This window comes from Toxotes jaculatrix, chromosome 9 (assembly GCF_017976425.1).
Source record: "Toxotes jaculatrix isolate fToxJac2 chromosome 9, fToxJac2.pri, whole genome shotgun sequence".
Classification (NCBI taxonomy): domain Eukaryota; kingdom Metazoa; phylum Chordata; class Actinopteri; family Toxotidae; genus Toxotes; species Toxotes jaculatrix.
The window spans coordinates 9,441,868-9,463,526 of record NC_054402.1 but is presented as its reverse complement, the minus strand read 5'-3'; the positions used below and the strand labels follow the sequence as shown (position 1 = coordinate 9,463,526).

Here is a 21,659-nt window from a genome sequence, read left to right as displayed (position 1 = left end):
GAACGAAACACCAGCATCAGTGTAAACTGTGGTTCCTTCTCCTTCCCAGCAGTTACTGCAAAAGAAAAATACTCCGTTACAAGGTAAAGTCCTGCAGTGAAAATGTCTCTTTAGCAAAGTGACATTTAGAAAATCCAGGGGGGGGGAAATGGCCCCATTGATTGCTTTACTATTACATCATTGGATTATAATTTACAATACATCAAAGTGTAAGACGCATTTTACCGCTGTAACTGGTCAGGGTGGAGCTGATTTGAACACTTTTATGCAATGTTGGGTAATCTCTAGCAGCACATCATGTTTTATTGGCCCATATTTTCATGTGTGATCCCAATCTGTAAAGCTACTAGTGCAGTGGAGTGATAAAAAGTATTGCTTCCTCTGAATTTTAGTGGAGTAGAAGTACCTTAGATTTGTACTTCAGTACTGTACTTGAGTAAACATGTTTAGTTATGTTGCACCATTTTCTAAATAATTATTATGACTTTAGAAATCTTAAACCTTGAGCAAAACTGGCATAATACAACATGAAACCTACAACCATCTGATTATTTCTTGTCAGATTGTTGTAAGTTATCTCTGTTCAGCACACACAGTATTTAAAAGTCAGTCACAAGTTGTCATTTTTACACCCCCCTAGGACTGAAAGAAATGAGGGTGTGTGTATGATTCATAAAATATTCAGACAAGCCTGTCTACCAAAAGCAAACAGAAACACAAGTAACTCTTATCTACCACTCAGGTCCCCATTCATAACTCTACATACATAGTGTCCTTCATGGAGGCAGTAGGTTTTTCGAGCAAATGCTTCACAAAGTAAACACGCAAGCTGGTTATATGTGCACACATCAGTGCACGTAGACGCGCAATCTTTCAAGGAACAAAAGCTGTCACAGTGGTACATGGGTGTTTCCTGAAAAGTCTACAGCACGACAATGTACTCTGGACTCTGACACAGCCGCCCGAGAGGGAAGATTTTAATTTAACAGCTCCTAAAGTAAACAGCAGGCACCTTCATAATTCATAATTTCAAGATGAGCGTCATGGTGGAGACCATGTCCTACCATTATATCCATGACAAAAGAACACAGCTACTCACAGTACAACTTTTTTTAAAAGAAGTTTTTAAAAAAAAAAACAAAAAACAAAACATTAATACAGATTTATGCAGCGAGGCGCAACAAAATCTGATCAGATCATCTGCTTCATATGAAGTACCTCTGGTGTTATCATGTACACAAGAATGTGTCTACAGAATCACAGACGCCAGCATGACAACATAAAGTCCAACACACAGTGCACCATAGTGGCATAAATATATCCCCATACTCAGGGTCCTCAGAAAGGTAGAACAGCAAACAGCACACACACTAAGCACAAACAGCAGATAAATGAGGACACGTGTTCCAGTTCTCCTTAAAATAATCTGTTTATTCTGTATTGAAACACAGGGTTCAGTCAGAGGACACTCGGTCAGGTGGAACGTAGTGATCTCCAATCAGCTCCGTACCATCATCTGCCTCAGTGAGGACCACAAAACGCCGCCCTGTCTCTGACAAAGTGAGTCGTAACATTAAATACGAGATGGAGAATTTGTGAGTTGTGAACGCGTTCTGAAAGAGAGGCATAGTGATACAGAACTGTCCGAGATCAACGCATCACACATGACTTTCTCGATTGAGAAAAATAACTGATATGCTGAATTCCTAAAAATATCTATCATAAAAACCTAACTAGCAAAATCAAAAGCTAATTTTCTCTTCTGACTGCAAACTGGGCATTTTACTTCGGCGTGAGACCAATTCGCTTCGCCATAGTGGATTTCACAAACAGAACGCATGACGTGTTCATGTCTGACAACGTAGCTTGGATCATTTAGGTTCTTCAAAGCCCTAAAGAAAAATAAATATATGTATCTATGATTTATGTAAAATATGTCTTCTCATCAAAAGGCCTCTAAGCAGCCTAGTCATTACTCAGTTATACAGATGACGCTTTGGCCAAAGTGTATACATTAAATACATTCATTGCTTATTTTAATGCACTGACAAAAACTCATTTGTGCATATAGTGTCATAAAACAGACTGTTGGCCAGAAACACAGACGGGCTAAAACGGTCGTCTTCAGAGGATCTGATCTGCATATAAACAATAAATAAATAACCTTGGCATCCTCCTATGCTGTATGTGTGTGTACATCATCACTATCTTATATGGCACAGAGACACCAGTGGAGATAGGGGACCACATACATCCAGGGACGCATTGTAAGACTTCAGAGTGCAAACTGGGTTTGTCTATACAGCTGACTCACACCGGTACATGTCACAGACGCAGATGATACGCCGTTTATTATCTTGACAAGTCAGTCCAACAAGAGCTTCTATACAAGATTGCTTGTTTGACGATGAGTTTCTAAGTCTTGAGAGAGGAAGGAATGGGGTTGGGGGGGGCGCCAAATGTTCACTGCTCCCTCAAGGATCTCAGAGATACGACTGTGGGCTGCTGAATCATTTCTTTCAAAACGCTCTCTCACTGAAACACCAGGAATCGGAAATGAAACGTTAGATAGCAGCAGCCACATAAAAACAATCCTCAAACTTCCAAACAATAAAAATAAAAAATATCCACTCTAAACTCAAATAAAAGGGTTAAAGCTAAAAATCTAAACTACCTGACCGCTAAAGCAGTGACATTGCTATAGGCACTGTAATGTTTACAGCAGTTGCGACTGAAAGAGCCTGTTGTGTATATTTTACACCAAAAAAAGGCCATGTAGTGTATTGATAGCGGAATAAAAAGGCCCCTGGCTTTGTGTGTCTTTGTATGCCTCACTGATATTTTTATTCTGCTTTTCTCAAATCTAACCCATCAACATTCTGCTGCAGGTGGCACAACAGTGCAGCCAAAGTGTGCATAGCTTCAACAGAGGAGAGAAATGTGTAGACAAAGGACAAAACTAAGGCGTAGACGTGTTCGATCTCTCTAATCGTTTCTCACTCTGAATCTCCCTCCCCTACTCTCCGCTTTCTCTCCTTCAGGTGTGCATTCACGATGCAGGACGTTATCCGAGCTGATCCTCATACTGCTTCCTGAAGCAGTCTCCAGCCGGGAAGAAGTCCCAGCATCGCTCCTGGTACATCTTCCACACATATGACTCCTGAAAGACAGGTGAGAAAATGACAACATGAGACAGAATGGTTAAAATTTTTTAGATATTAATTCAGCCAAAAGAGACCAACAAAGGCTGAACATTTATTTTATGTACCTTCTTTATTTATCTTACATTAATCTATATATTTACTGACCTGTCCTGTGTGTTCAGTTTCATCTTTATTGATGAGATACATCAGGAAGAACCTGAAAGAGAAAAGGGGAACAGCAGGGAAATACTAAGAAAAATAAAGCGACATAATAACAGAGAAGCTTGTTCAGCAAAGTTCAGTAAAGTGCAACAGTATGTGGGGAGTAAGAAAGGACATTTTTTCCCATTTAGACTTCTCAGAGGTCAAGTGAGGACAAGCTAGAGAGATAACCTTTTCAAAGCTTAACAGAGCAAATATCCGTTGCATCGTTTTCCTCTTCGTGTCAAGTTTTGGTAGGAGGAGAGGTGAGGCATACAGAACAGTTTGAGATCAATAGTAAACATAAAGAACAAGATCAAAACATATTAACATGCTGTATTTAAAGGAATGTAACTGTCACATCTGCACTCTGAAATGTAACTCACATGTAGTTGGCTAAGTTATGTTCTTCTAAGGTGTGTGTCTCGAAGCCATGCGGCGTCGTGTCAAAGTAGTCACTTCCTATTCCACAGATGAAACATTTTGTCTGGAGGGAGAAAGGACATTTCCGGTTAAACACGATCCTGTCTTGGGTGAGAAGAAGAATTGAAGGTGCGTTATGTAATGTGACCAGTTAAATCCCTCAGAAACTCATTATCTTACCTCCATGTCCTCTCTGACCTGCTCCTGCTGGTCTCTCAGCTCTCCAAAGGCATCAATGATCAAACCTGACAGACAGGCACGGCATTATTTCTCTTTAGACTGAGGATCAGAGTGCTTCACAACAAAGACTTATGTCAGACATATGAGACATAAATTACCACTTGTATTTACAGCCATTTTTACACAATACAAGCACACTGTAATGCTTTGACAACAAACAAACAAAACAAAGCCCTTGTTCTATTTAAGAAAATAACCACTCAAAAAAATATCAAAGACGGGACTGTTCATACCCTGGATGATAGCCAACAGGATGACAATGACAAAGAAGAAGAAGGTAATGTCAAAGACAACTCGGTAGAGCTCATATTCATCACCGGCCGGGTCCTCAATCTCATCTCCTATACCACCACCGGCACGGACGCCAACATACATGTGGAACAGGTAACACTGCAGGAGGGAGTGAGCACAGAGGTCAGTGCAAAAAATAACATTTTATAACACATCAGAGCACACTAATACTGATCAGTCCTATAACCGTAAATATGTAATCGCCCTCCACTCACGGTCATCATGTCATCACACTTCATGTCCGGTTCGTCCTCGTCCTCACTCTTGTTGTAGAACTTGCGGAAGAAGTTGAAGGCCACCACGGTGTACAGGTACACCACTACAGCCAGCAGACCCACGGTCATCACCAGCTGCGAGGAACAGATGGACAGGTCATTAGCACAAGGTCAGTTTAGAGCTCCTAATGGGGAAGCAGGTGTGCAGAAAGCCTTGTGGTGCACTGTTACAGTGGAAATGTGCAGACCTGTTTGCCGTTGTGAGTGACGGAGGACAGGATGGTTCGCAGGGTTTTGACACCCATGGCGATGTCCAGAAGATGAGCGGCAAAGAAGAAGTTGTTGTAATGTCCGAGCAGAGACATTAACGTGTACCAAACCAGGTAGAGGAAGGTCTAAGAGATGAAACAGGGCTGTCAGTAACACCATACTCAAAACAGATCCCCTTACTGTCTAAATGATAACACAGACTGCTTCCTGAACTCACATTGTCAGTGAACACAACACCAAACTTCCAGATCTGGTACTTGATGTCAATAGATGTTATCCTGCAGAGAGAAGGACAAGTTAGTTCTGCAGCATTTTGTACTATAAACCTGTTCAATTTAATTTGCTTATATAAAGAATGAACTGTATATACCAGCTGAACATTGAGGTGTCTGGCTCAGGCTTCTTTTCATGGGTCATGGCACTGACGTCCAGAGAAGCCAAGTCCATACCAAGCAACTCTGCAATTCTCTCTCTGCCATAGATGTCACCGTATTTATCCAGCACCTGGGTGTCAAACACAGGTGTCATTATACATTTTACATTTACGTATACCTGCAAAAACATTTTTGAACCAAAGCTGTCTCAATAACTCACCTTTCTTTTCACAAACTTGTCCCAATAATTGTTGGGGAAAGTGCTGTATTGAAAGAGAAATATGATAAATATTTCACTGACAGTTTAATGTTTAATGCTGTGTATAAGGGGTCTGCAGTCTAACCCAAGAAATTCAAGCCACATTGAAGGTCATTTTCAAATGAATACTCAGGTATGTATGTAACAAGGGGCTTACGGAGTGTTGAGCACCAGTCTGTCCCACTGGCCCTTGATGTCATCGTCCTCTGGCTGCTCAGTGACATAGAGACCATCAAACTCCAGCTTTCGGGCCAGCTCCTTCTCCCTCTTGAAGATAACCAGAGGGACCTGAAAGCACAAAGGGAACGGAAGACAAACTACATGAAACATCCAAGCAAACATAGAAACACAAGAGGATTTTTGTGGAGTGAATCCCAGCTAACACCACATACCTTGAGGCAGTTGTAGCCGATGATGCAAAGGAAGGAGATGATGGTGTGGACGATACCGAGGAAAGCCATGGCAGGTTCCATGTAACCTGTGCTCTCCTCCAAGAAATAGTACATGGGACCTTCTTCATCCTCATCTTCTCCTCCCTCATCTAATCCAGAACCATCCTCCTCAGCACCGGAGCCTTCAAATATGCCAGAGCCCTCAAACAGACCAGAACCCTCAAACTCCTCCTCGCCTGGAGGACTGTCAGACACCTGGAAAAGTCAGACATAAAATAAGTCCTGCGAGTCTTGAAGTGTCTTTAGGGTACATATTTTTTTGTGCGGCATGAAACCAAATTTCAAAAAAGCTGATTGCACATCGCAAAAAAGGACTGTTAAACAATTGCAAAGCGCCGCTGAAAAAATAAATCTGTCCGCTAAACATTAAAATACTCTCTGCTGATGGCATCCAACCTTAATCCTGTCCAGGAACATTAGTGATATGTATTATTTTAGTAACATTTTATGAGAGTCTGAGTCTGACACAAAGTTATTGACAATTAAATTTATAATGGTGTAGTGGCACTTCCCACAGGTGAAATGCCATCGGATTTTGCAGGACTGCTGACACTGTATGTGGAGGTTTTATCTAAGGTTAAAAAAGCACAGACCTTGTAGAAGAGCAGGATGAAATTGAGAGCGAAGGCGATGAAGAGGGCCAAGAACCGAAGGTTGTAGAAGTTACGAGAAAGGTAGTTCTGGTGGGAAATAAAGAAGTGAGTACAACTTAAGCATAGACCTGGCAAAGCACAAAACCCACATTTTACTGATTCCTCTAAATTAAAGTTTGAAATGGATTCCCTTTCTGTCAAAACCCCCAACTGAACATATCAGGATGCAGCATCTGACCTGCAGATTCTTAAAGGAAGCTTGTAATCTGTCAAAGTTTGCTTGGGAAAGAGTAGAGACAGGCACGCTAGTGTGTGTACCAGTGTGTAGGGGGAAACTTTCACGACAGGGATGAGCAACTCGGTTAAATTCAAAAATACATACTGCAACAGAGCACTGCTCACCATGAATTTAATCCTTTGAACCTCCAGCTCATTCCACAGCTCAAAGCCCTCCTCTTCAGTTTTCTTGTCCTTCTTCGCCTTGGTCTTCACCTTTACCTCTTTCGGCTCTGGCTCTTCCTCCTTCACCTCAGGTTCAGGTTCTGCCTTCTCTTCCTTCTCTGCCTCTGTCTTCTCTCCATTCTCAGTGCTGGGAAAGACAGATGAGGAGTAAAGCTTGTGTGTTTTCTTTTCAAACATAAAAACACTGCCTGGACTCAGGACCAGCAGGAAGATGAACAGTTAATTATAAACACTGAAATGTCTGGACACATTTCTGTACAAAAAGTGAATTATATCCATTTAACTTATTTAATGTAATAAAACAAGCAAATGATTCATAACCACTAACACATTTTCTCTGTCATTTTAAAAATTGTGTAAACACTAAGGTGGTTCAGTATGAGCCTCAGGACAATTATCTTTAACAAAAGTTGCTCAGTTTTGATTTTGATTCCCAACAGGCAGCAAACTTACTCTGCTTTCTCAGTCTCCTGAGGAGCCTCTTCTTCTGGTTCAACAATTTCTTCCTCTCCTTGTCCTCCCACGGCGGCAGCCAGCTGTTTCACATATAGTTGGCAGTTAACTAACCAATTCATGTAGAGCATACACATTACACAACAGTAAACAACCATGAGACAGAACGCCTCACCAGTTTCCTCTTCAGCAGCGGCGTGCCCTCTGGAGTTGGAGGCTCTTCAGGTGTTGTCTCGCCAAAGTCTCCAAGTCCACCGGGAGCATTGAAACCAGGCAGGCGTCCACCCTCCCTCTCCTCGCCATCTTCCTCTTCCTCCTCTCCTCCTACAGCATCTAAGTGTTCTGCCGATCCATCTGCATCTTGGACCTCTCGAGCTCCTGGTTCAGGTGGCAGGTCCCCGTGAACTTCATCTTGTGTTGGATCTGGCATACTTGCTAGGATCTCCGTCACTGTCATCTTCTTGGCGCCCTCCACTAAGCCTCCACCGAACAGCACCTTCCATATGAGTGTGAAGAAGCCCTTACATATACTATAGACAAACATCAGGATACCCATCAGGATAGTGTATACAAATGTAGCCAGTCCGATCACCATCTCCTTCACCGTCATTTTCCTTAGCTTGCGGTACCGACGCCGCAGGTTACGGAAGGTGAACATGTTGAAGAAGTTAACCACACTCTTCAGAAATTCTGCAAAGGCTGAGGCAGACTCCGGAGCCTCCCCTTCTCCATTGCCTTCATCGCCTTCTCCAGACTCCCCTTCATCACCTCCACCCTCCTCCTCTTCCTCGTCATCTTCTTCTTCTGCACCATCTCCCTCAGGCTCAGAGATGGAAGCAGCTATGTTCATCTCAAAGATGGTGTCCTCGCAGAAGTTCACAAACATCTCCATTTTCTCACTCTCACCGCCCTCGTTGACCACATCAAAGATGAACTGCCGTTTGGACTCTCTGACTTGAGGCATCTCCCACTGGTTGCGGTTCGCCTCACTGATTTCAAAGTAAATGCGCTCAATCCTCCTGCTGGCTCCCATGATCTCAATGCGGCCGAGGAAAGGGCGGAAGTAGTTGAGCACGCTCTCTGCCTGCTCCAGGAAGTTCTGCAGGCGAGTGTCATGAGGTACGTGCTCTGACAGGTTTGTGAGCAGAACGGCGATATTGAAACCGATGTCTTTGGCCGGCTCCTGGAAACGATCAGCAAATTCCTCAAAGTTGATCATCTCATTCTCATCAGCCTCTGAGCAGGAGAGGAGGAACTGGATCTCTGAGGGAGAGTATTGCTTCTGGCTGTCCATGGCCTTGGAGAAGTCCTTCTTGGAGATTAGCCCACGGGGGTCAGTCACGTAGTCTCGGAAGGCGTCAGATGCCACTATGTCCTTGAGCTTGAGGAACATGTCGAAGAACTTAAGGATCATCTCTACATTGCTGGACGACTCCACCAGCATGTCGACCATCTGTCTGGCAATGGTGCCGTTCACCACATTGCCTAGAGAAGTACAAGGTTATGGAGGTGAGGAAAATATAGAAAGTATGTGACAGAAAGAGAAGGATATGACCAGACTGGGGTGGGCATCATACCTTCAAGCAGAGACAGAAGCATCACTACCATGTCCTTCTGCAAATCCAACAGTTCCTTCAACAGTCCAATTTGACTGGAGTCCTGCAACAAGGCCAAACATAGCAAAGCACAAACAGTGGAGAAAACTATATTCTTAAGATGTGTAATGACTGACACTTTGATGATAAATAACAGTTTAATTTAAGAGAGAATATGTACTTCTTTCTGAGACACAAAACATTGAGAGACGCTACCTCAGAGTGTGCTCTACTCCAAAAATGATCCTGGGTTTGCATTTTTAAATAAAGAATATGCATTTTTAACATCATTAATATTACACTTTAAGTGATGGAAAGCAAGACAGACACTGGAAGACAGGTATAAGAGGAGCACCGCCTTTCCCCTTTATCTGAAAAAGTGGCTGCAGCATGGGAGCAAGGAAGACATTAGCATATTTGGAGACACTGATCTTAGTACTCCTGAAGACCTGCACCAGCAGATAACAAGAGCCACAAATATTGTAGACAGTCGAAAGTTGTTGTCAGGCTGGTGGAGATCTAAAGGAAGAGGGTGTCAGGATAGGCAAGCATCGACCACCAGTAAAATCACAGTGGCACCTTTTAATACCTCTAAAACAGAAACAACCAAATATATACAAAACAACCAAAGACAGCTCAGTGAACAAAAGCGAAGCAAGATGTTTAGATGCTTTAGGGAACAACATGAAATCAATCAATCAATAATCTTGTGTGAAAGATTTTCACAGTAGATTTTTTAATATATTTGGTGTAAAATAAACGTCAAAAATGTCACCAAAGTTTTTATTTATATGTAAACAAAAACTTCTTCACCTTAAGGAATAATATCCATAAAATGTTGCAAAACTGTCACAAATTCTTTATGCAGTGTCGTACTTGATTTATATTTTCCTTGTCACCGCTTATTCTAACGCTCTGAATGCACACGTAGTGTCAGTATCTGCTATACACTTTCCCTGTATTCAAGGACAATGTATAACTGAGGTAATGGTTTGTTAGAAAAATGCAAAAAAAAAAAAAAAAGCTAGAACCGGTAAACGCAAAGGAAAAACATGAACATTCTGCAGATGGAATACACGAAAAGGGAAATGACGCAGGTTGTTAAGAAGCGCAATAATTAATTGTGGGGAAGCGTGAGATCTTAAAAAAAAAAGCGTGAACGGCTACTACATGAGATGACATTCGCAGAGAGACACAGATTCTTACGCCATTTCGTTGTCCAGGATCGGGGTGCATCTAACAGGGTTACACATGAAAATAAAAATGTTATCAATCAACATTTTTACTTCATTTTTGTATTTGTTTTGTATTTTACATAAATACTATTTTGATAATTCAACTCTAAGCTACAGCTCCCGCCAGGCTACATCCCATAGTGATAATCATCAGACCAACATCTGTTTTAAAACCTTTTTTAAGCTTTTTGAATTTCAGTGATGGTAAATTAGCACAGATGTTTCATCATTCAGTACAAAAACCTGAGATCTGACAGATAGATGATAAATTTATGGGAAAGTGGTCTCAGACAGGCCTCGGACCTCAACTCAACTGTAAGCACTGTTGCAAATATTATTCTGTCTTTCTTTGTTTAAAAAAACACAAAGAAACCTAATAACCAAGCATCAAAATGAGATTTTAGATATAAAAAATACAAAAATGCATTTTAAACAGAAGCGTCAGTTGCAATCAACACTGTCACACAGAATTAGGCTGGATAGAAAACACTGCAGCTCGCTGTTAGCTCAAACAAGACACAGATTGCAGACACACATTGTTGAAAGCAAACACACATTTGTCTAAAACACAATCCAACCCTAAGCACTGGTCAGTATGAAATGAACAGAAATGTAAATTGAGTGAGAGAAAATTAAAGGAGGAGTAAGAGTTTTTCCTCAGACTGTTTCTGCCATTTTACTTGAGCTCTTGTCAGCAAATGTGTGACAGGTGAACTGATGAGTTTACTTAGGACAACATATTCAACAGTACACTGATACTATTAGCTTTTTACGCTAACTGAGTAACGAGGTTCAGTAGTAACCACTGCAGGTTTTAGGAAACCAAAAGCTAAAAAAGTCCGAACAGACTATTTCAAATCAATTACATCAAGTAACGCAGCTAATAAAAGGCCACTTGTAAATTAAATTAAGCGTACTGTATAAAGATTAATTTCTACATTAATGTATAAGTTCATCTGTTAATACCAATAATAAATTACATAGCTGTATGAATTAATTATTCATGTAATTGCGCTGATATTGGAAATACACCCAAATCTAAATGTGAATTACAAAGGAAGGTGACTCATAGGCATCCTGTGTAATTTCTGATTATCTGGGTTTGAGCCCAACTACAAAATGACCCCAACTACAAATACAATCATAGGGTATTTAAACTTTATACCATGCATGCTATCGTCACCTCTCTAAAATACAGTAAAATGGCTCAGTAAAGAGGCAGAAACAATCTGACAAAGAAAAGAGGGGGAAAGCTGGTTAAGATTTTAAAAACCATTTAATGAACAAGAGAATAATCAAATAAATACATACTTTACTCTGCAGGAACCATGAGAGAGACAGTTCAGAAAATTAGTATACTCAAAATGGACAAATCAATATTATATTTATTTATTAAATTTTTTTTTTAATGGTTCACTTTATTTCAAGTTTGCTTTGATTCAACTTTTGGTCAAATGTAACCAACACTGTGATATTATTTTATCATTCAAAAAACAGAACGTTCTAGGTTCTCCACAGAAATTAAACCCAAAGTTAAATAATTGCATAAATACTCAGTATGGCTAGAAAAAGGTTTTAAATGGACGTATTTCCTAGGACTACACGTCTCTTACCTGAGCAAGTTTCATCATCATATGAGCAAAGACGTGTAGGAAGCCCACGACTGCGTCCCACAACCTGCTGTGGGCCAGAGACTGCTGGTTACCAGTACAAGGACCCTGACAGAGACATAAAGTGGTAAAAGATGATGATGTTCCAGCGCTTCAACATTTAATTTATCTAGCATTCATACAGGAACTGTCTTACCTGGATGTACTCAGTCAAGCTGTTGAAGACCTGTTTGGCCACAGTCATTGCCTTGGAGAAATTCCTCTTACCAGGCTCGTCTATTATGTCTTTTCCTGAATAGTACCAGTAAAAGTCACTGATCGACTCCTGGAAACAGAAAGCAAGAAAAAGAGTATGTGACGTGGACTCTGTATCACTGCTGAATTTTCCCAAGTAAAAGATTAACGTTTAATTTTTGTAAATGGGGTTTATGTTTTATTTTTTTTCACCTACTTTCAAAGCACAGTTCTAGTATGGCACGAGTGTGCTGGAAGTGTAATGTGAGTACATTTATAAAAAAGAATTGTAATTACGTTCATGTAACTTACAGTCGTACTTTAGTATACTTAACTAAAAAAGCCTGCAAACAACAAAACACTCCAGCAAAGGAAAAAGTCTCACAACTTGTCTGATTTTCGGATGCATTTGCCTGAAGACTATTTTCACTCTGACTGTCATAGAAGTGTTTTACAGTGTTAAACTGGTGTGTGCTGTGGAGATAATAAACCTATACATTTAGAAAGGAGGCTATGGTCTGGAGTCACTGTAACTCAGATCACAGTGACAGTATCAGCATATCAGAGAGTGACCTGGAGTCGAAGCAGGTAGTCCACTGTGCAGATGATGACGTTGATGGTTGTGGTGCTGCCTGTCTGAGTTCTCAGGTAGTTCTGAAAATCTGAACACGTAAACATAAACAAGATGCACTTTAAATGTGGTTTTCAACAACTGATATAACATTAATGTTAAATCTAGCAGTCAAATACTGTAACAGCAGAAGGTCCCAAAAAGTCTACCTCTAAAAATCTGGGTAGAGGATAATGCATCAGGTGTATGTACAGGATAAATGTATTACATTAGTTTGTATATTTATAGTACAACCACTGAGCTGATGTGTTTAATATTAGTGAAGGCACAGGGGTTCTTTGCTTTCAGCAGGACACTGTAAGGAAGTGAATGAGCCCTCCCTTTGCTGGAAGTTCACTTTAAACCACCTCGATGTTAGGAGAAGAGACAGTTCTGTCCTTTATCGACTCACCGTTATTGTGGCCCTCACAAAGAAGCTGCAGGAAGCGGAAGAGGTCACACGTAAACTCATCGTCTGCCATCACTTTCTCATCTGGGAAGAGGAACAGAAGAAATGCAAATGAATCCGTACAAAAGACAGCGTCAACTGTCCCAGTACAGAGTATATGTGAACTCTGTAACTTCACTGCGTCATTTTATTACGTTAATTTTTGTTTAAGTTAACAAAAGTTAATGTAATAAAATGACGTTTGTTAATAGCAAAGATTAACACAAGGGATTAGGTGTATTAAAAGAAAGTACCAGTGTATTTTACTTTTTAAACACTTAAGTCTGCTTAATTAAGTTTAAGCAGACGATTCAGTATTCAGATTACACTAATCATCAGATGTGTTAATTAAGAATCAACACTGGTGAAAATGGTGATTATGATTATTGAACTTTACATTACACATCTAGTGATACACATTTAACACTGCAGAATGCTCCGGTGCAGTGCCAGATCTAGTAGTAAATATTAATGATGAGCAAAACTCTTAAGTACAGCAGGTGATAAAACTGAAGCACAGAGTGTGTGTGTGTGTTAGATGGCACTGATTAGTGTACTTATATTGTATATATATTGTATGAATGTTTGGATACACGTGTCTGTGTCTAAGTGTGTATGCACGTGTTGCAGAAACTGTGAGCACAATCATCTCATGCCACTCCCCTACTTTTATTAGAACATGTTAGTGAAAACCACAAAGACCTCTGAGTGCCCGTCCATTTTTTCAGCAGGAAATGGAGGTTGAGGCTTCCATACTGACTCCGCTTTTGGTTCTTTCTTCTTGCTCCCTCCCCAAAACTTTACATCTGTCTAGTTCTCCATTTTTTTTTTCACAGAAAACATATATATTCAACAAAACTCAGCTGGCCAGCAGGTGACATCACATTCAAATGGGAGTGAAACACACAGATAAATGAAGACAGGAAACAAGGGAACAACAGATACATAAAAATACAACTCAGGAAACACTGAAAAACACGAATCTGACAGTGGACACAGATATACAGAGGCAACTTCAAGGCACACCGTCATGCAGGACAGATCTACTGAACTCTGCAAACCCCAATCAGCTATGAGTATGGATGTCGGTGGGGGGCAAACAAACACTCAGTCCACACTAATGTATATCTGATGCTAGAAAATGCAGAATGGGCAAGTTAGTTCCTGTAGTTGTAAGGGTGGGAGTAATAAATGACAAGAAATCTTACAGGAACTTTTTTATGTGTGAGCAGTACATTTGGTCAAAAATGCACAAGCATGCTCAGATTTAATCACGATGGTACAGAAACAAAAAGAAGACAAAACTGTGGGGGTGATGCTGGGTATCATATTTTCCGACGACAAACATGGACACAGTGCCAGGGGTGAAATGTGTAATCATGGTGAATACCACATCTGTAACCACAGGCACAGGAGTGGGACCACATACAACAGAGTCGACAAATTACGAGTACAAAATACATCTTTACAGGGTATGTAATTCAGCAACCATTAGAGCTGAAACTTTGTTCAATAACTGTATGATTTCATTACTCTCTGTCAGTTTACAGTACCGTATCTTGCATTATGGAAATTGTGAGAAGTTAGGAAACATTTTACAGAACGTGCATATTTCTATGGAGTGGCTTTACACAGATGGTTCAGCCGTGTTGCTAAACTCTGGACAGAATACACAATGGTAAAACTACATTTGCACTGATGCGAATAAGGGCTTAGAGAGTCCCTACTGCTGCTGCAATTCATTTCAGAGTTTCTCAGACACAGTGTCAGTGCAGTTCTCTGTGACCTGCTTGAGAAAACTAAGTGGGAGAGGAAGAGTGAGGTTACTGCCTTGCCTTCCCATTGTTCAGTCACAAGACTGAGCTGTCAGAGTTACAGTAGATCTGTGTTAAACACTCAAGGGTGAAAATTAAGCTTCACAGTCACTTCAAGAGGAAAAGGGCAGAGATACAATGCATGAGTACAGCGACAGCAGCATGTGTATCATTGCAAGGTTTCCTATATGGTGTTACAGTGGGAAAGTGACTGTAAAGCCTGATTTCACTGGTTCCTTGAGTGTGAAATGAAATGCATATTAAGTTCACAGCAAGGAAAAGACTAGTCAGGTGATTCAGAGCTAAAAGAGACAGAGGACAGAAAGGAGGGAAAGAAAAAAAGAAAATACGTGATAGCAAAGTTTCATTTACCACGTTCTAGCTTCATATCTGAGAACCGCAAGAGCAGCAAATTGATGAGTGGGAGGGACATGGGCATGAGGGATAAAGAGTTGAAACAGGCAAAGTGAACGGGATGTGGAGGAGAGAAAGACAAAGAGAGACGCAGTGAGTCCAAAAATCTCATGACTGTCAGTGGATGACAAACAGTTCCATACATCAACAGTCAAAATGCCGTCACGGATCTCAATACTCTCAACACACTTGCACGAAATAATACCTGCAACCAGGCATCCATAAACAGGCACACTCAGACACACACAGATGCACACAAGAATAGACTACACACCAGAACTACAAAAATATCAATCATATCACAAACCAATGCAAAATTAGGTAGGAGAACAAAGATATGTGTGTGTGTGTGTGTGTGTGTGTGTGTACGTAAATGTCTGTACGACAGTGTGTTCAGACACTATCTGACAGTCAGAAGCTGTAGACCATACTCACTGGTGCCTTCCTCTGAAACCATCCCAAGTCCTTCAGCCTTGTTCTGTCTCTCAAAAGCATTCAGATCCAAAACGCTGTCAACACCAAACACTCATATCAATATAATTATCAATATAATAATCAACAATATCAACGTAACAAGCATCTTCAACAGTCAATAATCAAAAACAAGAACAACAAAAATATGATGTGAATTCATTACAGACCTGCAGGTCTGCATCAGAGCCTGAACGCTAAGGAAGAATCCCACATCCTTTTTATCCTTCAGATAGTCCAGCATTCTCTGCACACAGACAAAAATGGTGTTAGACTGAGAAATAACAGATATTTTAGCTCTGTATTCCCGCTTCCTTGTCAAAATACAATCGCCTAAAATGTGCGTGAATCTCACACAGGCTCTGTTTACCTGCTGTACATCACTGTTGCCTCCATTGAGGATGGAGATTCCCAGTTTGAGTGTGGAAGAAACCATGGCTCCAGGTTCGCCTGAAACCAGAGGAGACATCAGTGGTGCGTAACAGAAATGAAATCACTCAACAATGAAAGTAGAGATGGATCATCTGTTCCATACCAGTAAATATTTCAGACGCTCTTTATGAACCTGAGGAAACTTCATCGCATTGATGATGCTGTGTGTGTGCATTTCTAAAACTGTACTACCTTTACCTACCAAAACTTGGGGAAGTGAGCTCTCCACTGCTTTTTAGTGTTTTCATAATTACACTCAATGTTGTTTAATATCTCAAACACCACTAATCTGATTTTGCCTCAGTTGGGAAGGTGATGCATGTCACATCTGCATCCTTGCACTTCATTCCACATTAATGGGCGTAGGTGGCAGTACATGGCTCAAACGACAAAAAACGTGTGTGTGTCCTTGTGTAAAGCAGCTACCTTTACAGGCACTGATCATCTGCAGCACCATCTCTGCAGCCCCACGGTTGTGCAGACGGGACTGCTGGTACAGAAGCCTCTGTTTCTCCATCTCCTTTTCCTGTGGAGCAGAGGAGGAGGGACACAGCTGTAACCCTGCCAACAGGAACTGCACTGCCCCCCGCACTCTCTCTCTATCACACACAAACACACACACAAACACACAAACACAAACACACAAACACACACACACATCCTTCTATTCTATTATGATGACAAACATCCCAGCTTGCTAAGGTTTAAGCTAGCAGGTTTTAATTAACAGCAATGTTAAGTTAATTTTTTCCATTACAGTCATATTTCTGGGATGTGTTAGCTTAGCTTAGCACAAAGACTAGGAAAAAAAACAACTAGCTCAGTTAGCAATACTTGATGATTTTAGGAGCAGCTGAACGTATGAAGTTATTTGTTGACAAATTACTGACTGTATCTCCTCGTCCATGCCCTCACAGTAACGTCGCCAGGATTGGAACTGATATCTCACTGAAACATGTACGGTCAGCGCTGATGTTAAACAGGCGTGGGATGAATAAAACATGGAGCTTCACGCAGAAATATCTCCAACTACCAAAACCCAAAGCCTCATATTTATATTTTTAATGTCTACACAAACTGAATAAAGAAGATAATCTGTAAATAACAGATTTTTAGAAAGTGTATTTTTCCACTTACAGAGCTAGCCTCACTGCATATGGTCTTTCTGCTAAGTTAGAGTGTCCTGATTCTCTGTCTTTTCACCAGACTGTGGCCAAGATGACCATGTTTAAAAAAAATTTAATATGTTCATGATGATACTTGGAATGATTCAAGAATTTGGCTCAGAAGTCTAAAAGACTACAAATCCTATTAATTCTCACAATACACAGACACACACACACACACACATTCTCTCTCTTCCAGTGGAACACAATGTGTATTAGTGATGGTGAACGTTATTCCAGCTGTTGATATCTTTCAGAGGCAGCAAACATTCGATGGCAGCAAACATTTCTTCCCAGAGCATAACACACACTTCACACACACCTCTGATAAAGCAACAGTTGTTTTCTGAGTAACACTTACAACATGCAGCTCCTGCTCCCAGCAGTACAACTTAGTGCTGCTCTACCTCTATAATATAAAATTATATGGAGATCTGCCGTGTAAAGTCTTGAACTTATTAAAACAATAATACTGTACAATATTACACTGTACAGTGGAAGACTATGTTATACTTCTTTAATGCTACTACATAGAATACGCTAATTCAGTGCTATGTAACTGTATTGTACTTCACTATATCCTATGCTGTACTATAGTACATTACTCCCTTTGTTACCAATGATATAATATAGCTACTATGAACAACCATCCTGTTGACAAAAGAGGTTAGGGTTGACCCACCCACTGCACACCATGCATGAAGCCCCACCCAAAGCACAAAGAACTGCATCTACCCCTCCCTCCGCCCCCCTCCCTCATGAGCCTGACTGTGTTTTAAAAAGTTATGGAGCAACCTTTCTCTGGTTACAGAGGTTCTGCTCATCTTTTGGGAAAATTATGTGAAGAAAGATTGTATATGATTTGTGTGTGTGTGTCTGGAGATGTGTTTGTGACTGTATACTTGCATGGATGTGTGTTTGGCTTTGGGACAGTGTATGTACGGCTGACTGTGCAGGCTTTTACTGTAGTCCTTGGTGTGCACAGAGAGGGAGACTTAACATTGTCCAATTCAAAGCGAAGACAAACAAAATCAGTTACTTGTCAGTTGTTAGATCATGAACTAGAGTTATCAGGTGAGTCCATATAGATGAACACAGCCCAATTAGCATGTAAGTACTAGAGAGTGTAAGTTGGGAAAGGGTGGTGCAAATCTGGGAGAGACACAAGATCAGCATAAGAGAGCTGGTTCTACTGTTAGGTAACCTGCAACATGGTTTGGCTTGATAACTGTTATCAAAGTTTCCAAAAATAGCTGATCAAATCAGTCTTGGATAGCAGCATCAGTGAGTTATTTACATTCACACTAAGCAGCTGAATGATCTTTCTTTTTTTGTCCATATTTAATGTGCAACGTGTCAGCAAAGTGTCAGTTAAATGGCACTGCTTTGTTTGGGTGCTTGAAGCTCACTGGATATGTTTACAACAGCACGTTTATGTGATACAAAGGTTTATTTTATTTTTGAAAACTTTTAAGAACCAGCAAAATTCTCAGTATTGTGGCTGTGCTTATATAGATAAACATTTAGTAGATATGTTAAAACATGCTGGGATACAGTAATTTGAAGTAGATTTAGTCAAAATTGTGATTCTGAAATTAAACATCTAGCAAAAACTAAATGGGTTGTTTTGACCTGTGTTTTATTTTGTTGTCTTTAACTGCACCATCTCTCTGCACTCAAGTCATGCACTTTAGGAAATGAAACAAATTGAGCCTGAAACATTGAGCCGACTGATGGGTCCAGCAAAGGCATGCACAGGTCAGTCCATCGTAGCAGGAAATAGACAAGTGGTGTGAGTGAACGAGAAAAAAAAGCCAAGAAGAGAAAAAAGAGAAATGTTGTGGCAAGGGTGGGTTGGGGGGGTGTGCCGAGTGTGATGGCGTGGTGTGGTCACTCAGTGCGTGGGGAGCTGCTTCTCCGCTGACTCCCCTGTCTCCCTTCCCCCCGGTCCCCCCATACCATCTCTGTCTGTCGCACCTCAAAGGATGGCTCCTCCCCCTCCTGTTCTCCCCCTTCGTCCTCCTCACCAATGTGGCAGCTCTGAAGGGAGAAGACGGCAAGTCAGGAACTGAGTACGAGATCATATTAGATTCAGCGATCTCACTCCAGATTGGAACACTCTCACAAAGTTTTGTGGAAAAGGAGAAAAGTCTGAAGAACAAATTCATATTGTACACAAGGTTTAGATTTTGCTTCTTCGTGCACAAAGGTTAGTTCACATAAAGGTTTAGGCCTGGGAGCTAATTTCAGTTAGCAATAAGAGATCTGATGATGCTGATCAGCTGACCATCCAGAAGTCTTACCTTTGCCATAATATCAGCATACGACATATAGAGATGGTCAACTTCAAGTTTACTGTAATGAGACAAACACATGAAAGGAATCAGTGAGTCTCACTGAACAGGTCACAAAGTTGAGACGCAGAAGGAGCAAAATGCTCTTACGTCTTTTCTGTGAGAGCTGTGCGGCTGAAATGAAGTATCAGCTGATGAAGGGGGTCAGGTTTCGACTCTGTCTCCTCTTCCTCTTCCTCTTCTTCCTCCATGGCTTTCTAATTTTTAGAGATAACATGAAAAGGCTTAGTTTACAATGTGCGCCATTTGTGACTATCAACTGGCTGTCTATGAAATAAGAGGAGGATAACTTACTGATAAGTCGTCAATCATCTTGTCTTCAAACGAGTAACCCTCAGTCTCTAACCAGTTGCGTTTGTATGCATCCAAGAACATGTTGGTTGCCCTGTGCCTGTGAGACACAAGGTCATAGAAACTTAATTAGGGAGCATTGCAATGGCTCATGTAAACCCCTCTGATCTTAATATAGATCTCTTTTTTCTTGAGTATGAAAGAATTTATTACGTGGGGATGTTGTACAGGGGCGTCATCCTGAAACAGGCCACCACTGCCCTGCGACGCTGTTTGGACAGCAGCTTGTGCCACACCATTTTCTTTGACTTAAAGGGATGCTCAGTCTGTAGCAGGGAAAAACATCTACTGAACAGCTTTCCTAACAATTAGGCTGCAATTGTTTCACCTTATAATACATGAACTTTGTATATGTATGTCGTGTGTTTGCTTTCAGAGCACATGAGTTTGTGTCTATACTCACCACCTCAATGTGGTAAAGAACAGCAGACACCTCTTGGACCCTTTTAACCACCTTCTCAGGGTCCTCTGCATCTTCAGCCTTTCCAGACATCTCCTTATAAAGAGACATCTGCCAGCGCATCGCAGGGTCTTCCACCTGAAAGCAAGGGTCAAATATGTATAGCCCATGCAAAGACAATTACAAGGGAATGTGTATATATTATAGTCCTTAATTTGTAGAACAATTAAAAAGTTTACTCACCTTCCCTTGAAGATGCAGATTGTTGTGCAAGAACTCCCTCACCTCTTCATCCGTGTCTTTCTACAAGGGAAGATACGAAGATTCACAGGACATTCATAATTTATCTTCATTAAAATATTCTACTTTACTTACTGTTTGTTAGTAAAGTAGTAAAATATTCTACTTTACTAACAAACAGTAATAAAAAAAAAACTGAACTTCATGATTATGTAAAGATTATTTTATGTAAGACAGAAATGCATTATAAAAATGCTTTATTAACTGTTCAGTCAAATAAGTGGTGCTTACATACACAATATATATACATATATATTTTAATGTGCCAGTTTTCCCATTTTTTGGACACCATATAGTCAAAGAGTTGGCTTTAAACACATCAAAGTACCAGTGAGTATCTGATCTTGGCAAGATTGATGAGCTCCTGGTCTGCAGGAGAGCACATATTGAGGCCAATGGGCAGCATCTTCTTTAATGCTGCTACAATGAGGGAGGTCTGCACAGAGTAGCGATCTCCCCGCCGCTTCTTCTTGGTGCGCTCCTGCTCTGAGCCTCCGGACTGAAGAGAGAAAGAGAAGTTCAGATCAATCGGTCACTGTCCGGTTTACAAGCCTCTACACCTCAAACAACAAAAATTTCCTTTTCAGAAAATATTTTGTGACATCAGAGGCTTCTGGGAACATTTAAGATAAAAAAAATAATGAAGAAAAAACAATTTCTAACAAAGGAAACTGATACCATGAGATGGCAAGAACCAGCTGCTCATAACATTTTACACAATAACATGCTGATACAGTGAATCAAAAGCTTACAGAAAAAAATTATTCCTCAGTTGAAGATAGACCAAGAGCTACACTTTCTTGTAAACAACAGCCTCTGGTGAGGTTTCAGGTGCTTCATGACTGCATT

At 40.7% G+C, this 21,659-nt stretch overlaps 1 protein-coding gene across 6 annotated transcripts in view; it reads right to left on the bottom strand.

Annotated features, from left to right (window-relative positions):
• Positions 1 to 1,416: 1,416 nt before the first annotated feature.
• The window catches only part of ryr1b (ryanodine receptor 1b (skeletal)), a 64,967-nt gene continuing 44,724 nt past the window's right edge, over positions 1,417 to 21,659 (bottom strand). For 2 of the 6 annotated variants that reach the window (XM_041045638.1, XM_041045636.1), the window contains 33 exons: positions 21,139 to 21,309; positions 20,754 to 20,813; positions 20,514 to 20,648; positions 20,264 to 20,376; positions 20,054 to 20,150; positions 19,850 to 19,956; positions 19,709 to 19,760; positions 19,383 to 19,445; positions 16,666 to 16,765; positions 16,178 to 16,257; positions 15,978 to 16,054; positions 15,772 to 15,845; positions 13,073 to 13,153; positions 12,624 to 12,712; positions 12,013 to 12,141; positions 11,820 to 11,924; positions 8,954 to 9,035; positions 7,552 to 8,861; positions 7,377 to 7,459; positions 6,864 to 7,050; positions 6,462 to 6,548; positions 5,809 to 6,063; positions 5,574 to 5,704; positions 5,378 to 5,420; positions 5,154 to 5,287; positions 5,001 to 5,061; positions 4,762 to 4,908; positions 4,514 to 4,648; positions 4,241 to 4,397; positions 3,948 to 4,012; positions 3,731 to 3,831; positions 3,309 to 3,360; positions 1,417 to 3,160 (listed from right to left, as the gene is read on the bottom strand). In XM_041045638.1, coding sequence (XP_040901572.1) covers positions 3,065 to 3,160; positions 3,309 to 3,360; positions 3,731 to 3,831; positions 3,948 to 4,012; positions 4,241 to 4,397; positions 4,514 to 4,648; positions 4,762 to 4,908; positions 5,001 to 5,061; positions 5,154 to 5,287; positions 5,378 to 5,420; positions 5,574 to 5,704; positions 5,809 to 6,063; positions 6,462 to 6,548; positions 6,864 to 7,050; positions 7,377 to 7,459; positions 7,552 to 8,861; positions 8,954 to 9,035; positions 11,820 to 11,924; positions 12,013 to 12,141; positions 12,624 to 12,712; positions 13,073 to 13,153; positions 15,772 to 15,845; positions 15,978 to 16,054; positions 16,178 to 16,257; positions 16,666 to 16,765; positions 19,383 to 19,445; positions 19,709 to 19,760; positions 19,850 to 19,956; positions 20,054 to 20,150; positions 20,264 to 20,376; positions 20,514 to 20,648; positions 20,754 to 20,813; positions 21,139 to 21,309 — 4,659 coding nt within the window. In that variant the 3' untranslated portion in view covers positions 1,417 to 3,064. Of the gene's footprint in view, positions 3,161 to 3,308; positions 3,361 to 3,730; positions 3,832 to 3,947; positions 4,013 to 4,240; positions 4,398 to 4,513; positions 4,649 to 4,761; positions 4,909 to 5,000; positions 5,062 to 5,153; positions 5,288 to 5,377; positions 5,421 to 5,573; positions 5,705 to 5,808; positions 6,064 to 6,461; positions 6,549 to 6,863; positions 7,051 to 7,376; positions 7,460 to 7,551; positions 8,862 to 8,953; positions 9,036 to 10,177; positions 10,208 to 11,517; positions 11,524 to 11,819; positions 11,925 to 12,012; positions 12,142 to 12,623; positions 12,713 to 13,072; positions 13,154 to 15,294; positions 15,313 to 15,771; positions 15,846 to 15,977; positions 16,055 to 16,177; positions 16,258 to 16,665; positions 16,766 to 19,364; positions 19,446 to 19,708; positions 19,761 to 19,849; positions 19,957 to 20,053; positions 20,151 to 20,263; positions 20,377 to 20,513; positions 20,649 to 20,753; positions 20,814 to 21,138; positions 21,310 to 21,659 lie in introns of all 6 variants that reach the window. The other 4 variants (XM_041045633.1, XM_041045637.1, XM_041045634.1 and 1 more) reach the window with 4 other exon arrangements.